Here is a 17,525-nt window from a genome sequence, read left to right on the forward strand (position 1 = left end):
TATTTTCTCATTTGGAGCATGCAAAAGTGTGCTTGTGAATCACTAGATGTATTTATCTAAGGGAGAATGTTTGGGTTAAGCATGTCTATGTCCTAGTACCTGTGTGCATATTCCTATGGGAGTATACACAGAAGAACAGAGATGTGTCCACACATCTAAGTGAAGATGCATGTGTATGTGTTTGTGCAGATATGGGTGTAGTCCTAGTACCTGTGTACACATTCACATGGGAGTATACACAGAAGAACAGAGACGTGTCCATACATCTAAGTGAAATTGCATGTGTATGTGTTTGTACTGATACAGGTGCAGGCATCAGTGTAAAAGTCCATGTGTATTATATGTATTTATTTGGGTGTGTGCATCCATGGAGGTGTATGTATGTGTATGAATCACCCTCTTCTCTGCAGCTGGATGGGTTCCTCTTCAGACTGCTAAGTAGGAGGGTTTAGGTGAATTAGGCAAACTGATTCAGATAGACCTCAGTATGATTTGACTTAATCATAGCAGAGTGTCTAGGAGGAAGGAGCACTGGACAAAGAGTTCATCCCTGCAGCAAGATCCTTTTTTATTTCTGTGCTGCTGTTTCTTGGTCTACATGCTGAGGGTCTGGGACAGCGATGCTATTATGGGGCATAACTATGTCGATGCCATGTTGGCACAAACACATTTCTAACCAAGTGCCTAATTGCTCAATGCACTTTATTATCACTGCTATCTTTCATAGTAACTTTTTTTTTATCATTTATAAATTATTTTCAACTACATTGTTTTACTTGATAACACAGGGAAATTAGGATTCTGTTTATTTGACAGAATGATTACTTTTGTCAATGTATGCAGCTGTATAGAATAAATTTTTACATCTCTACTTTGTGCTCTTGAGCAGGAGCAGTGGGGAGAGGAAGACAGTGTGATTCCTAGGTCCCCAAACTGCAATCCTAGGAGCACCTGCATCACAGTCCTCTGGGGAAGTAGTGATAAAATGCAGGTCCCTGCCCCCCAACTATAGTCCTGTTAGAATCTCAGGGATGAGGGTCAGGAATGTGCATTTTCTCAGCCCAAATCATTTTGGGACTCTCTAAGGTTTGGGACCCACTGCAATAACATAAAATAATGTCAAAAGGCTCACTACCTAAACCAACACCACCAACTCTTCCACAATTTCATAGAAAGTTATTTCTAAGGCTGCTCACCACACACCCTCGAGACTGAACCTCCATTCTCTTGGAGAGGAGGCTAGGTGAGCGTTTGGATTTATAAAAAGAAACTGTGGGAACTGAAAGAAGAAAGGAAGTCTGAATATTTGTGAGCAGAACAGACTTACTGTTGCAATACATTCTGTGAGAACTGTGAACTGCTCTTAAACATAACAATAAAAACCTGGCAGATTGTCAGGGTTGACTGTCGTATTTTGAGACAGCTACTATAATTTTTGTAAAGAGAAACACTAGGCAGTAGTGTAGAGACAGAATTGTCTAATAATGAAGGAAACTCCCCAACAGCACTTGTGGCTTCTGGGCACAAGTCCTGAGGCTGCAAAGCCAACAAGGTATGATCGAAAGAAAGCAGGGATTACCTAGGAATCCAATTCTGCTTTGCCATGGGTGTTGCTGTTGTGATTTCAAAAACCTGTTTTCTCTTCCTGGAGAAATGAACACATTCAGAAACTCCAGTCTTTTCCTTATGCGTGCGTGCGTGCTCCGTCACTTTAGTCATGTCTTTGCGACCCCACCAGGATCCTCTGTCCACAGGGTTTTCCTGGCGAGAATACTGGAGTGGGTTGCCATGCACACTCTAGGTGATCTTCCCAATACAGAGATTGAACCCACTTTGCCTACGTCTCCTGCATTGCAGGTGGATTCTTTATTGCTGAGCTACCAGGGAGCCCCCTTTCCCTCATAGCACTAGAAAAATAATAAGACAAGCCAGGAGAGATGGTCATCTCCTGGCCCCTGTATTACTTTGATACTGAGCTTGCCTCTTGGAGTCTAGGGTTTCTTAGCACACTAAGAGGGTATGCATTCTCTCATTACCCATACTTCCCTGATATTCTCTACTGTGGAGACTCTGATGCAGACACAGACCTGGGCAGAGAAATGGGAAGGGCACTGCTTTTGTAGATGTCAGGGGCTCCCTGCCCCTAAAGTGATTGGACTCACACAAACCCATGTGCTGTTAGTGAGCGCCACCCTCTGCCTCCTCCCTGGCCCTGGTCGGGGAAGATCACTCAAACTGTGCTTGAATAATGGCGAAAGAGTGTGCTGCCAACTTTCAGGCAATCTGGTTTCCTAGTCTACATTTAGCCACTGCTTACCTAGAGGATATAGGCTTGCCCCTTAGTTTCAAGGCTCAGAAATTGATCAGACCTCTCTGAAAATAATCCCCAGGGAATAAAAACACAAATGCTGCTGCTGCTGCTAAGTCGCTTCAGTCGTGTCCGACTCTGTGCGATCCCATAGATGGCAGCCCACCAGACTCCGCCGTCCCTGGGATTCTCCAGGCAAAAACACAAATAAAACACCCATTAAAAATTTCTTCTTAGCATTGTCTCTCTCCTCTCTTACCTGATCCCCTACAGGGGGAATGATCGCCTATCCTAGTGGTAAAACACTAGGCTCTGGTTCAGGATATGTGGGTTTTATTTCAATATGGTCTGTAATCTTCAGCAACTTAGTTGACCCCTTTGAGTTTCACTTTCCTAATTCATAAAATGGGGACAAAGATAATATTACCTATTTTGTAGGTTTGCTGTGAGTACTAAACAAGATCATGCAGGAGAATTGCCAAGTGCAAGGCCTGGCTCCCAGTAAACACACTGTAGTTATTAGCCATCATGATCACAACAGGTGCTCTGTGGTTAGCACCTTTTCAAACGGTAGGTATGGGTCACTATATAACTTGAATAGACTGATTTTAACACAAGTCAACTGGGTGGGTCAGAGACACTTAACAATGCAGATAAAGCCCTGCCCTGGCATTTCATGGTTAGTTTCCCACACTCTGAAAGCAGATCAGAGGCCAGGTGCAGAAAGCATGCTTTCAAAGAGACAAGTATAGTACAGAAACATATTTTTCATCCACTAGCAATAAGAGAGGAGGCATTCTGCTTGATGTACAAAATTTATCTCTGTAACCTTGTTCCTAAAAATATGGTTTGGAAAAATCCATGAGATCATGCTAAAATGCAGATTCTTAGGCTCTAACTCAGATCTCTTGATCTAGATGTTCTGGAAATGATGCTTCTTTGTACTCCAAAGTCGAAAAGCTACTAAATACTCTATTGCCAGGCCAGTAGCAATTGTGATATCTAGATAATATTATACATAAAACATATTCAAGGAGGCATCTATTGAAGTATTATCAATGGGCCCAAAATTGTATGAATAATCTAATTCTGTTTTTTATTTTAAAATATCTTGCAGCCCATTTGTATAGCCATGCTTAGGACAAAGATGGAAAGCATAACATCACATTTAACAATGTGATGTATCTCTAGGTGATAATATTATGTGTGATTTATCTCATTTTGTAGGGCTTCGCACGTGGGTGCTAGTGGTAAAGAAACTGCCTGCCAATGCAGGAGGTATAAGAGACATGGGTTTGATCCCTAGGTCGGGAAGATCCCCTGGAGCAGAAAATGGCAACCCATTTTCCATTCTTGCCTGGAAAATTCCATGGACAGAGGAGCCTGGTGGGCTATAGTCTATGGGGCTGCAAGGAGTACAACACAACTGAGCGTGTGCACACACATCTCATTTTGTGCTTTAATAGATTTTTAAAAGTTTCAGAATGAGTTCTATTACTTTTTTAACAAGATAAAAATATACTTTTAAAATAAGAGCCATACAACCAGATGTGTAGCACTGAATACTTCCTGAAATCTTACAGAATTTTGGAGAAAGAAGGAAAGGTGAGACTTACACAAACCAAACTCTCTCTGCTAAGAGATGATGAAACAGGTCTAGAGAAAGGAAGTGATCTGCCTGAGGCTGCTCAGTGGTTAGGGGTATACTACACAGTTCCCAGGTCCTCAGAATCTTGGGCCAGAGGGCTTTGAAGTGCTCCCTGTGCTGGCCAGCAACCTGCCTCCCTTCCTTCCTGTCCTGTGAGGGTGACGGAAAGACCACAGGAAGTGCAATGATTCCAAGGGTGGAGAAGGATGTAATAGCCTTTGCAGAGAGGACTTTGCAGCTCTCAGTATTTTCTCTCTGGGAGTTAGTAGGTCATTTGCAAAAGGCATGGGAAGAGCAGCTGATGAAAAGGTCTAATAGTTTGGAAAACTGCTTAACCTTATTGCTCTATTTCTGGATTTTCCCCCATGGCCAAGGACTTTTGAGATCCTGATTTCCCCCGGAGGTTTCCTGGTTAGGAATGCAGTGAAACCTCTGAAGTGCAGAGGAATTGGGGAGAAGGCTGGCTGGAATTAGGGAAGGTCTGAATATTTTTTTAACAACATTTAGGTCTATTGTTTTCAGGGACAAAGAATCACAGATTTGGAAGGGTCTTAGTCCAAGCCCTGCTCAGTGTAGGAACTTTTTGTGTTTCATCCCACACAGAGCTTTATTTGTACTTCTCTTGAATGCTTCCAATGACAGGAGACTCACTATTCTGATAGAGAACCTGTTTCACTCTCAGAAAAGTTTTCCTTTCCCTGAACATGAATCTATCTTCCTGTAAGGTTCTACTTGCCTTCTTGTAGTCATATAAAACAGACATGCTCCTCTTCCCCAGATGGTCCTTAAATATTTGAAGGCAATGATCATGCACCAAATTGTGCTTCATGGCATTCTCTTCTGCAGGCTGACCACTCCTGGTATATTAAACCATTCTTTATATGAGAAATGTCATCAGCTCTAATTAGAAACAAACTGCTGTCTCTAATTAGCCTCTTAATTAATGGCTATATAAATTCAGAGCTGAGCAGAGCTTAGAGACCACCTGCACAAGCCTCACTATTCTACAGATGAGCAAAGTGAGGTCCACTGAGAAAACAGGAAAACTACCTTACCCAACTTGAGAGAAAGAGACAGGCAAACAGCAGAGTCTGAGTTGAGACCTGAAATCTAGTTGCATGAATCCCAGTTCAGGCCTCTTTTCACCTCACCTTGCCTCCTATTATTCATAAGACATAAGAATTTCTCAAGTTCTTGAAAGTGGTTGGGAAGTTTGTTCTCTTAGGTATTTCAAAAATTCCTCCTTCAAATTGTATTTGCACTGTGTGAAGTAGGGGTTAGCATAGGGCTGAATTTAGTGGAGGCTATACTGTCAATAGAAAGCATCCTTCCAGGTGTGTTAACCCTCATTGCTCTCTGTTGTCAGAAGTTCATCTCCATTGACCTAGAATCCTAGCTCAAAATGGCCAGCACATGCAGAGGGCCACCAAGGCAGGTCATATTTCCCATGATGTCCAGCTACTTGCTCGATGTAGCCGACCTTCCCAACTTTGGAATCAGAAAATGAATTTTCCAGGATGTGAGGCTGTGTTCCCGCTTTACCTTGTGCTTGTTTTAAAGTTTCATATCCTCTTTTCAATCTGGCCTGATTCTCTGACAAGAAGACAAAACAGAGACTCAGGAAAGCAAACCAGGTACTTCAGTGATTGGTTTCCCGTCCCAGTTCTCAACAAACCCTGCAGTCACATGCTTCCAAGGGAACATTCCTCCCTGCCCCAACCCACAGTAATCACCCTCTTCTCTCAGCAAGGTATTGCATTTCCAGTTCTTACACTTGCTCTGGCATGGACTATAAACTGGCACATGCTGCTCCCTGGTTTCCGTGTGTTCAGGAATCACACGGACCTGGGTTCCAGTCCTAACCCTGCAACTAGCTGGCTATGTGACTTTGGAAAGTGACTTCACCTTTCTGAAACTCAGTTACTTCATTTGTTAGATGAACACAATTTTGCTACCTACCTCATGAGACTGTCAAGGTCACACAATGCCTAAAAGGTGCCTAAAGTGAAAGAAGTGAAAGTGTTAGTCACTCAGTCCTGTCTGACTCTTTGCAACCCCATGGACTGTAGCCTGCCAGGCTCCTTTGTTCATGAAGTTCGCCAGCAAGAATACTGGAGTTGAGTTGCCATTCCGTTCCAGGGGATCTTTCCAAACCAGGGATCGAACCCGAGTCTCCTACATTGCAGGTGGATTCTTTAGCAACTGAGCCACCAGGGAAGCCCCCAAAAGTGTCGAACACAGTCCCTAATATTTAGTAAGATTTCATAGAAGATATATATATGGTGTTATTAATAGTATGCTCCAGAATTCAGAGACTAAAGCCTATATTTTTCTCCTGCTGCATACAGTAGTTGTAAATACCCTCTGACTGATACTGGTCTATGCTTCTTTAGGCAGTAGGTACATCAGAAACATTCTCAGCATCGTGTAAGGACAGTTCCTATTTCCCAGCTCCCTTTTCCCCAGATTCCCTCTTCCAATAATGATCTCAGCAAGGAGGCCCACCCTGGCCTGCCACTTTGCACACCTGTCAGCTCACATCTCAGGATAAGGTTCTCATTTGACAGACTTCGAGAACTTGCTGTCCAGGCAAAGACAACTTTATGATGATGAATCCAACACAAACCTTATGTAACCAACCTGTCAGCAAACAGAGGGACAGAGAGACACTAACAAATGACAAATGCCTGCCTCCACAAAGAAACAAAGCAGAACAAAAGGAGATAGAAAGCAAGGAACTGAGATAGGCTTAAAATGCTCTTGCTTGTCCGAACTCTTACAACAGATCAATGTTCTTATATAAAGTACTTCTAAATGAACTTGAATTAGGCTAAACTCTATTTTAGCTGGGACTTTATGAACTAACATTCATAGCAGAGTTTTTCATTGAAATTACATTGTATGCTCCTCTAGTCAAACAAGGATGTAACATTGTTTATTAATAATATTTATTGTCCATGGGACTTACAAATGGTGATAGAAAAGTTTCCACCTTTTTTTTCTTCTAAATAAGACTATGGAAATTTCTACCTGGAGTGGCTTGAAATCCCTTCAGGTCATAAACAGTCAAGGAATCTTCTAATTTCCCTAAATGCTGAGGATATCCTAGTGAACACTTGCTGAGAAAAAGGAATAATTCTTTCACTTGTCCCTTTTGCAGATTATTTGTGTATTGCCTGTGTTCTTTATTAAGGACTCAAAAGAAATAAAAACATCTGCTTAAATGAATTTGTTAATGTGACAGCCCCAGGGAAAAGATTCCATGATTGAGGGTGAGGGCAGAATTCAATGACAATGTGGTGGAGATACGCCAGTTCCTGGTATGACAGCCGGGTTCCCTGGCTTTAGCTCTGACTCTGACATCCTTGGCTTCTTACCTTAGGCAGGTCATCCCCCCTTGCAGGCTTTCAGTCTCTTTGGAAGTCAAATGCTTTTTCTGCTTTCTCTTCCAAGTCTGAGATCCCATGAGGCTATGAGGAGTGTGAAGATTAACTGGAGAAGCTGCCTGCGTCTCTGAGTGCAGGGGCCAGAGCAGGAGAAGAATGTGATAATAGGTATGAAAGCCCTTGGAGAAAGAGCAGAAGTGCTGAATGGCACACACTCTCCAAAGCCTGATGGCATGTTCTAGAAACACGGGCAGCTAACTTTCTCTTGAGACGTCAGGGCTCACCGGGAGACACCCCATCACTGAACTGATGGGAAGCAGAGGAGACTAATGCTTTTCTGGTTGGGCACCCTGGCTGGGATAGAAGAGAAGAAAGAAGTAGAGTCAGCTTTGTAAGCGAGTGAAATGGCAACGAAGCCTGCAGGCTGAACCTCTCCTGGCTGGCGCTGCCAAGGAGGACGATCCACTCCGTCAAACCTGGGCCAAGCTCTGGCTCAAACACACAGGCAAAAATAGAAAGGGGGTGGGAAAAGAAATGTGTTTACTTTCATGATTTTCCCTTACATGCCTCTTAACAGTATTATAATCTCTCCACAAACAGGCAGTGATGGCTCAGAGGCCTCGCCTTCATTGATAAACCCTCCCAAACGATTCATGTCTCACAGTCAGTCTGTGGGCAGCTTGAGAATAAGCTTGGAAGACAGTGTGATGGAGTAGAACGCTGGCTCAGGGTCTGTCACTAACTGGGTAAACTGAGAAAAATCCCTCTCTGGTGCTCTGCAAAATAAAGTGGTTATATTAGGCAGAATCTAAACATCTGCTTAGAGTTATGAAGTTTATAACTGGTTCTCAACCAGGGGCAATTTCATCCCTCAAGGTAGGGGTATGTGGCAGTGACTGGAGACATTTCTGGTTGTCACAGCTCAGGGGATGCTCCTGGCATCTCGTGGGTAGAGACCAGGGCTGCTGCTGAACATCCGACAATGTGGAGGACTGTCCTCCACAGCAGAGAATTATCTGGCTGAAAATGTTAAAAGTACGAGGTTGAGAAATCTTGATTTATCCTGAAGTGACTAGAGTCACAGGGAGAGGGGGCAAAAAAGGACAGCAGTTCAAAAGGAGGAGGGTTCAAACCCTGTTTCTAGATCATGAGGTATTCACCAGTGACGTGTTTTCCAGCTTTTCTCCCTATAACCCATGACTTTTTCATTTCCCTTGGAATTTCGGGGCTATGTTTGAGCAGCTTTTCACAAGAACTTCCTTATCCTCAAAATGCCAAGCCCTGGTGCAGTACGAAGATCTCTACTATAAGAAAAGACAAAGATAAAAATATAAGCAGCTGCAAAGCAAGGAGAACCGGGAGGTGGGCAGCAGAGGCACACAACAGATGCCCATAACTCCAGTTCTATGAGTCAGTGTTTCTGACGTGACAACACAGGAATAATACTCATAGGGAGAGCAAGATGAGCTATGCTGGGTGAGCACACAGTGAAAGAACTGATGTGGGAGCAGCAGCGTTCGAAGAGACGCAGGTTTACAGTGGCAGATTCAAAGGCAAACGAAAGGGTTAAGCAATCAGCGCGTGTCACTCCTGTGTCATTCCACATTAAGTCACTGGGCAGTTATTACAAATAGTTACCTGCAGTTTCCAGTGGGGGAGGCAAGCATACTCCAGTCAAGGGGTTTTGGAGAAACAGGTGCAATGAAGTCATGGTCAAACAATTTATTTACTGTAAACTTTAGACTTTGCTCAGGAAAACAACCAAAGCTGCCCCTCAAGTCCCTGCCTACAACACCCCGTTTGAGCAAATAAGAGGGGCGAGGAGAGTCCATGTTCACAGCGAAAGGTCCGAGAGACTCAATATCTTCCAGTCCAAGGGTGCAGGAAGGAAGGTCTCCTTCAGATACAAATTACCAGCAGCAATATATTACCCCTAATACTTGATCAATGAGGTAGATATGCAGGAAAAGTCATCAAAACATAGCAGCCCCAGGTCCTTTGAGACTGAAGCCCTTCAGACATAAACTTAACAAGTTCCAGGCAAAGAGGAACTGAACTGTACAAGAAACAGTTACTCAAATATATTTTCTTACAACTTAAAAAAATAAAAAATAAAAAGGCAGAAGGATATCTTTCCTCCTGCACATCTCTGTACAATTTTATTCTAAATTTATTACACTCAAGTTAAATAGTCTGTTTAGTGTTTTGTTGCGGGGAATTGGGGAGAAAGGGTGTCTTAAAAAGTAGAAAACCTGCATTACAGCAGTGAGTCATTTGTACTACAATTCCTCCCTTGTGAATCAATGCTATCACTGGGCACAGTACCTTGCTGGTTCACAAAGTCTTCCGTGCCTGGGGGGTCTTCACACAGCAGTTCACTGTCTTTCTCCTCCCCCAAGTGATATCCACTCTGTTCCCCTGTGTAGTCAGTCCTGTCGTTGCTGTTGCTGGAGCAGCCATTCCCATAGGCCTTCAGTGAAGACCTGCGCAGGCAGAGAAGCTCCTGGAAGGCAATCCTGAAATCTGGGCTCCGGCAGTAGATAAGGGGATTGAAAGCGGAGTTGATGTAGCCCAACCAGTTTAGAAGGATGTAAATTTCCTTAGGGATGAGGTTATCCTGGATCACGTGCACGATGTTGACAATGAAGAAGGGCAGCCAGCACAGGGTGAAAGTGCCCATGATAATGCCTAAAGTCTTGAGGGCTTTGTGTTCCTTCAAGTAGAACTTGGAGGTCCTGCGTTGTCCTAGACCGCTCCGCCCATCCTGCTCCGCTGGATTGATGTTTTGGGCGTGGAAGCGGCCCTCGGATCTGTCGATCTTCTGGAGCTGCCTTTTGGCTACCTGGAACACCCTGGAGTAGACGAACACCATGACCACCAGGGGCAGGTAGAAGGACACAATGGAGGAGGCAATGGCGTAGGGCTGGTTCGTGAAGAAGTCACAGCAGGTTTCCTTAGCATAGCAGCTGATAGCTTCCTTGTGGCTGGCTCGGTACCAGTGCATCTGAATGGGTAAGAAGGAGGTAAGGCCAGACACGATCCAAACCATCAGAATGACCACCCGGGCCTTATTCTTGGTCAGCAGGCACTGATACTTGAAGGGTGACGTGATGGCAAAGTAGCGATCCACAGCGATCACGCACAGGGTCTCAATGCTGGCCGTGACGCACAACACGTCAATGGAAGTCCAAAACTCACACCAGAAGTTGCCAAAAGTCCACATTTTCATGAGGATGTGGCAGGCCCCAAAGGGCACCACTGCCAGGCCCATGACCAGGTCAGCACAGGCCAGGGAGGTGATGAAGTAGTTGGTGACCGTCTGCAGACGCTCAAACTTGGCAATGGCTGTGATGACCAGCACGTTTCCAAACACGATAGCCAGGACAATAAGCGACATGAGGATGCCCATGCCCACCACCCAGGCCTCGTCCCGTTCCAGCGTGACGTCTTGGTCTGGCGCGTGGCTTGCGTTGGGCGCCAGCAAAAAGAGGCTGCGGTTCCCGGGCTGCCCCATGGCACGCAGGCTGGCAGGTGAGCGCACAGGCTGCCGGCGCACCAGCCGCCCTCAGCGAGCGGACCTCCGGCGGGGCGCTGCGGGCAGCAAGCAAGCACCTGGAAGACTCATTCAGCGGCCGTGGGTGTGGGTGTGGTAGGGGTGCGTGGTGCACTCTGCTACAGAGGTGCTCTGGGCTCGCAGTGCCCGTCAGTTCCAGCCAGTTCCAGCTTGCGCTCTGGAGAAGCCGTCTCTGAGTGCGCGCTGTCCGTTATGTGCCCAGGACTTTAGGGGAACTGCCCTCCCCGTGACGTGCTAGAACTTTCAACCAATAGAACGCGGGAAGCCCCAAAGGGGCGAGGCCCACGCCCTCTCCCGCCCCTTCCCTCCCCTCTCCTGCCTGCTCCTGGCGCTGGCCGGGGCGGGACCCAACTGCTCTAGGAGGGCGGGTCGGCCGCCACTCTCTCGGGGCTCCCTCGGCTGGCCCCGGAGGCTGAAGCCGGCTCTGGCGAGCTTACCAGCCAACTAGAAGGTGCTGGTTCTTTCGTGGCTGCTACCTGTCTGCCTGGGGCACCTCTGCGGCTTAGGTCTCAGGGCAGATGGCAATACTCCGGCACTCCCTCGCATTCGGAAATAGATGAGAGTGCCCACCGAGACACGCACAGACAGGCACACTGTACCCCGACATACATGCTCAGACTTATACGGAACCACAGACACTCTGCCACACCCTTCCAGCGCATCAACGAGCGCGCAGGCACAGAAGCCCATAGGCACAAAGTCACCCCTCTCCAACACAAGAGACATGGCCAGGAGCAAACCAGGAGCACCCAGAAGCATGAAGACACGGACATACGGACAAAAAGAAATAAACAAATAGCATACAAACGCCCACTTGGAGGCAAGCAGGGTGCCGCAGAGAAGGACTTCTCCATCAGGGTATTCCAAACTCTTTACCCTTGCCCCCTGGACATCCACCCCATCTTCCCCAATACACAGGACTCATGGCATATTCCCTTTCAGACATTAGGCAAGACCACAGGTGGTGACTTTAACAACAGCCAATTTCCTCAACATGCTTGCTCTCCAGTACTTTTGGTGCCCTCCTAGGGAAATTGCAGGGCTTGAGACCTAATTTTATTCTTGGGATTTTATTTGGAGCTGGGGTATACATGTATGTGCTTGGGGACAGGAAGAGAAGCTTGTATGCTTTAATTCTTAATTCTAGGGAGTGTGGCATCATTCCTTCCTTATCTGTTAAAATGAGAATATGTTGAAAATGAAATAATTTTCAAGTTCAACTTCTTCAATAATCCCTTTGCAACTAGAAAAATCTCCTGTTGGGTAGTTTGTTGATCTGTTGGGCTGAGCCATATGAAATTGCCACTTTTCTGTAGTATCTGACTTTAAATAGATGACAATTTCATATGGCTCAGATTATTAAGAAGGTATTAACATTAAGAAATGTTTTGAAACCACAGAAAGCAAAAGATAACTTCTCTTAAAAAACTAGAGTCTTTGTCCATGAAATATTATCCTTTGCATCTGGCATATGAATTTACTGTTTAAAAAATTAATTTTCAGGGTTTGATTTCACATGTATCATTTGTGTCTTTGAAAAATGGAAAGTATTTCACGCAGTGTAACTGAACATATTTTCTGGATTACATAATAACATAACAATGGCTAACATTTATGGAACGTTCTGCTATGTGCTTTTCATGCATTATTCCATTTAATCCTTCCCACAGTCCCATGGTGTGTGTTAGGGTGGGGTGGGATATAACTATTTTTAGCTTAATTTACAAATGGGTCTCAAAGAAGAAAATAGCTTGCCCATGGGCACAGGACCAGGCAGTACCAGTAGCAGGAGTTGAACCCAGTTCTGTTTGACTCTAAAATCCATCTTTTAATCCTTTCAATGTACTGTGTCACCACAGTGCAGAAAGGAATAGAGGATGGGGAAGAAGGACCACAACTGGAATAGGAATACCAGGTTTCAAATTCTCATCTTAGAACTTTCTAGCTCATATTCCTTAGGCAAATAAAAAATGTGGAGCCTAATTTCCTCCATGTCCAAATGAGGAATAAAGTCATTTCCATTGTGCTGAATGAGAATCAGATGATATAATGACAAATGTAATTATGATTTGCACTTATCAATGCCACACAAATAAAGGTTATACATGAAATTTATATAAATTACTTAGTTGTTTAGAAGATATTGTTAGTATTCTCCAATAGAACACTAAAATGCTTTAGGACAAAAGTAACTGGGGCATTTACATGAGAAGCATAATTCAGAAACAAAATTTAAACTACATGCTCTTTTTAACTTTCTTCACTAGCAGAAATTGTTTTTGCATGACAGATGCCTTAAAATAACAAATATTTCCCATAAAAGCCACACATATTAATTAAGAATCTATTATGTTCACATAGTTTTCAAAATATACCCACCCCATATTTGTGTTTTCCAAAATTGGCTCTGGTATGATGCATTTTAGGAAGAGGCAGTGTGCATTATGCAATTATGCAATATTTCTTTAAATATATATCTACCCCAAATTGTGAAACTGGGCCATTTAAAGCCTCCTTCCTGTTTGTGAAGCTATGAAATAAATAAGCATATTGTTTAACCTTTTTATAACAATAAAAGAGCAAAGAAAGCCCTTATAGGACAAACATTAATTGATCATCTAGATATACACATAAGTCACTTAAAATTTTAATGTTGACTATTTTGGGAAGCACCTTTTAAAAAAACCCACAAACACTAAACCCAGAAGGGAGGCTGCTTATGTCAACAAAGTACCAGGCCTTTGCCTCATCATCTTTGCCAAATGGGCACCCCTCTCTCAATCTCTTCCCGTTTCTTTTTCTTGTATCACTGTGGCTGATAGAAATTTCAAAATGTCTTCATGCCAGGAGTCTTTTACATGACCTCCCTTTTAGAATTGTAGGATTAAAGACAGTTAGAAAGGAAAAGAGTTTAGTAGATCATTTATTCTCTCCACGCTTCCAGTTTGAAAATTAGGAAAGTGCCTGGTTGAAGATGGCAGGGAAGATTGGGAGTCCAGGTCTGTTCCTGGTCTCACATGTTTTCACTGCCCAACATTGTAGCTTCATTTCCCAGTGGAGGAATGTGACTAGCACTGCTTACTGGGCTTATGGTCTTAGAGAGTTAATGTTTTAGTTGAACTGGAAAGTTCTAAATGTACCTTTGTCTGATATAAGGAAAAGCAGGCTCTTTTATGGTGATTGATAGTGTCTAACTACATATTTTGTCAGTCCCTTAAGACCTTGATTTGTCGTTTCCTGCCTGCCAAACAAGAAAAAAAAAAGTCACATTTTAATTTACCAAACAAATGTTTAAAGAGGAGTAAGGCTCTGTGAGCCAGGGAATGCTCTCACATGAATATCTGGACGCTTTAGGACAATCTTAGACTGGTCTTGGCTTAGGCAAGATTATTTCCATCTTTTAAAACACTTATTTTTGTTGTTGAGGTGTAATTGATATGTAACACATCAGTTTCAAGTGTACAATGTAATGATTCAGTAGTTGTATTCATTGTGAAGTGATCACCTCAATAAGTCTTGTTACCATCCATCACCATGCATTAAAAGTTAACTTTTAGGATTTGTTCTCTTGGCAACTTTCAAGTATGCTCTACAATATTACAGACTGAAGTCACCATGCTATACATTACATCCCCATGACTTATTTATTTTATAATTAGAAGTTTGTACCTCTTGACCCCCTTCACCTGTTTTACCCTCTCCCTATCACCCTTCCCCTCTGGCAAACACCATTTTGTTCTCTGTATCTATGACTTCTGTTTTGTTTTCCTTTGCTGTTCACTTGTATTATTTTTTAGATTTCACGTGCAAATGAAATCATATGCATTTGTCTTTCTTTGTCTGACATTTCATTTAGCATCATTCCCTTAAGGTTCATCCATGTTGTTGTAAATGGCAAGATTTCATTCATTTTTATGGTGGAGTGGTATTCCATTTATGTGTGCATATCAGATCTCCTTTATCTACTCATCTATCAGTGTATATTTATGTTGCTTCCTTATCTTGGCTATTGTAAATAATGCTATACAGAACATGGAGGTACATACAGCTTTTTGATTTAGTGTTTTTGTTTTCTTCAGATAGACACCCAGAAGTGGAATAATTGCATCATATGTTAGATCTACTTTTAATTTTTTGAGGAAATCAACCCCATGCTGTTTTTCATAGTGGTTGCACCAGTTTACATTTCCTCCCACAGTGCGTGAGAGTTCCCTTTGGTCCACATCCTTATCAACGGGTTTTTTTTTTTTTTTGGTAATGGCTATTCTAACTGATGTTAGGTGATAGCTCATTGTGGTTTTGATTTGCCTTTCCCTGATGATTAGTGATGTTGAGCTTCTTTTCATGTGTCTGTTGACTATCTGTATGCTTTCTTTAGAAAAATATATATTCATATCCTCTGCTCATTTTTTGAAATCAAATTGTTTTCTTGTTTACTATTGAATTTTATGAGTTCTTTATATATTTTGGATATTAATCTCTTATCAGATACATGATTTAAAAATATTTTCTCCCATTCAGTAGGTTGCCTTTCCATTTTGTTGATTGTTTCGTTTGCTGTGCAGAAGCTTTCTAGTTTGATGTAGTCCCACTTGTTTGGTTTTCATTTTATTGCCTCTCTTTTGGATTCAGATTCACACCACATTGTTTCGTTTGCTGTGCAGAAGCTTTCTAGTTTGATGTAGTCCCACTTATTTGGTTTTCATTTTATTGCCTCTCTTTTGGATTCAGATTCACAGATTTTTTGCCAAGATCACTGTCAAGTAGCTTACCACTTATGTTTTCTTCTAGGAGGGTTGTACAAAGTGGATACAGAGGGAATGTACTTCAACCTAATCAAGGCCACATATGACAAGCTCACAACAAACATACTAAATGGTGAAAGGTTGAAAATTTTTCCTCTAAAATCAGGGACAAGATGACAAAGATGTCCATTCTTTGGGTAATATGGTCATTTTAATGATATGAATTCTTCCACTCCATGAGCACAGAATATTTTTCCATTTCTTTGTGTCTTCTTGAATTTCTGTCATCATTGACATCATTTTTGGTGTACAGGTCTTTCACCTCCTTGGTCAAATTTATTCCCAGGTATGTTATTCTTTTTGATGCAGTTGTGAATGGGGTTTTCTTAATTCCTCTTTCTGATAGTTTGTTGGGATACAGAAATGCAATTAATTGTTCTAACAATGACATGACTTTATGTAGAAAACCTTAAAGATGCCACCCAAAACCTGTTAGAACAGTTGAAGTCAGTAAAGTGGCAGGGTACAAAATAACATACAAAAATTAATTGTGTTTCTATATCCTTAACAACGAACTATCAGAAAACGATGTCAATGATGACAGAAATTCAAGAAGACACAAAGAAACGGGAATGCAATTCCTATCAAGGTCCCAATGGCATTTTTCATAGAAATAGAACAAAAAATCCTAAAATGTGTTTGGAACCACAAAGACCCCAAATAGCCAAAGCAATCTTGAGAAAGAAGAATAGATTGGGAGTCATCAAGCTCTCTGGTTTCAAGCTATATTATATAGTTGTAGTAATCAAAACAAACACATAATTAATGGGACAGGGTAGAAGACCCAGAAATAAACCCTTGCATATATGGTCAATTAATTGACAACAAAAGAAGGAATAATATACAGTGGAAGAGAGAACAGCTTCTTCAATAAATAGCATTGGGAAAACTGGACAGACACATGCAAAAGAATGAAACTAGACCACTATGATACACCATATGCAAGAATTAACTTAAAATGGAGAAAAGACTTGAATGTTTCCTAGAAGAAAACAGGTGGTAAGCTACTTGACATGTCTTTTTTTCTTCTTTAAAAAATTTATTTATAGTTGGGGGATGTGCCCAGTTGCGTCAGTCATGTCTGACTCTTTGCGAACTATCGACTGTAGCCCACCAGGCTCCTCTGTCCATGGGGATTCTCCAGGCAGGAATACTGGAGTGGGTTGCCATGCCCTCCTGCAGAGGGTCTTCCCAATTGGAGGATAATTGCTTACAATATTTTTGACCTCCATCCTGAAGACTCTTTCCATCTTTATGATCCTCTAAACTGTGAAAATCTATAGTTTTTTTTTCCTAAATGATGATCTCAAATGTTTGTCTTTAGTATGATCTCTGTATAGTATTACCTCATTAAGCTTACATTAAATGAGACTAAATGCATGCAAAGCTTAGCATATTGCCTTGGAAAAGAGATAGCTATTATTGAAATCTAGTTTTTGAATCAAAATGTGTATAAAGAAGGCATGTCTTATCAGATCACATTGTGAAAGGCCACTTTGAATATAAATAATGAGTAATTTATTTTTAATTTGAATTTTTGTGAAAAAAGACTTTGAAAGGAATAAAAGTTGATTCCTTAGTAAGAAAAATGATGGTGAAAATGACTTTCATCATTGAGTTATGTAGCTGGATGGGATGTTAGTGATTTTTGAATGACGCATCTCGTAGCCTAGGCAGCTCCTTGCATAGTGCATCCACCAAAACTCTTTGACAGCTATCTCTAGTGAAAGCAAGCACACCAGTTCTTTTCATTGGTGTACGTTTCTCCAACTATCCAGATATTGAACTGAAATCCATCTTCTGA

The 17,525-nt window shown here is 42.4% G+C and overlaps 1 protein-coding gene across 1 annotated transcript; it reads right to left on the reverse strand.

The window, feature by feature from the left end:
• Positions 1-9,049: 9,049 nt before the first annotated feature.
• ADRB2 (adrenoceptor beta 2) lies at positions 9,050-11,119 on the reverse strand. The gene has a single exon (XM_043465029.1). It carries the CDS (start codon positions 10,854-10,856, stop codon positions 9,600-9,602), a length of 1,257 nt encoding a protein of 418 aa, XP_043320964.1. The 5' UTR covers positions 10,857-11,119; the 3' UTR covers positions 9,050-9,599.
• Positions 11,120-17,525: the final 6,406 nt, after the last annotated feature.

This window comes from Cervus canadensis, chromosome 4 (genome assembly GCF_019320065.1).
Source record: "Cervus canadensis isolate Bull #8, Minnesota chromosome 4, ASM1932006v1, whole genome shotgun sequence".
Classification (NCBI taxonomy): domain Eukaryota; kingdom Metazoa; phylum Chordata; class Mammalia; order Artiodactyla; family Cervidae; genus Cervus; species Cervus canadensis.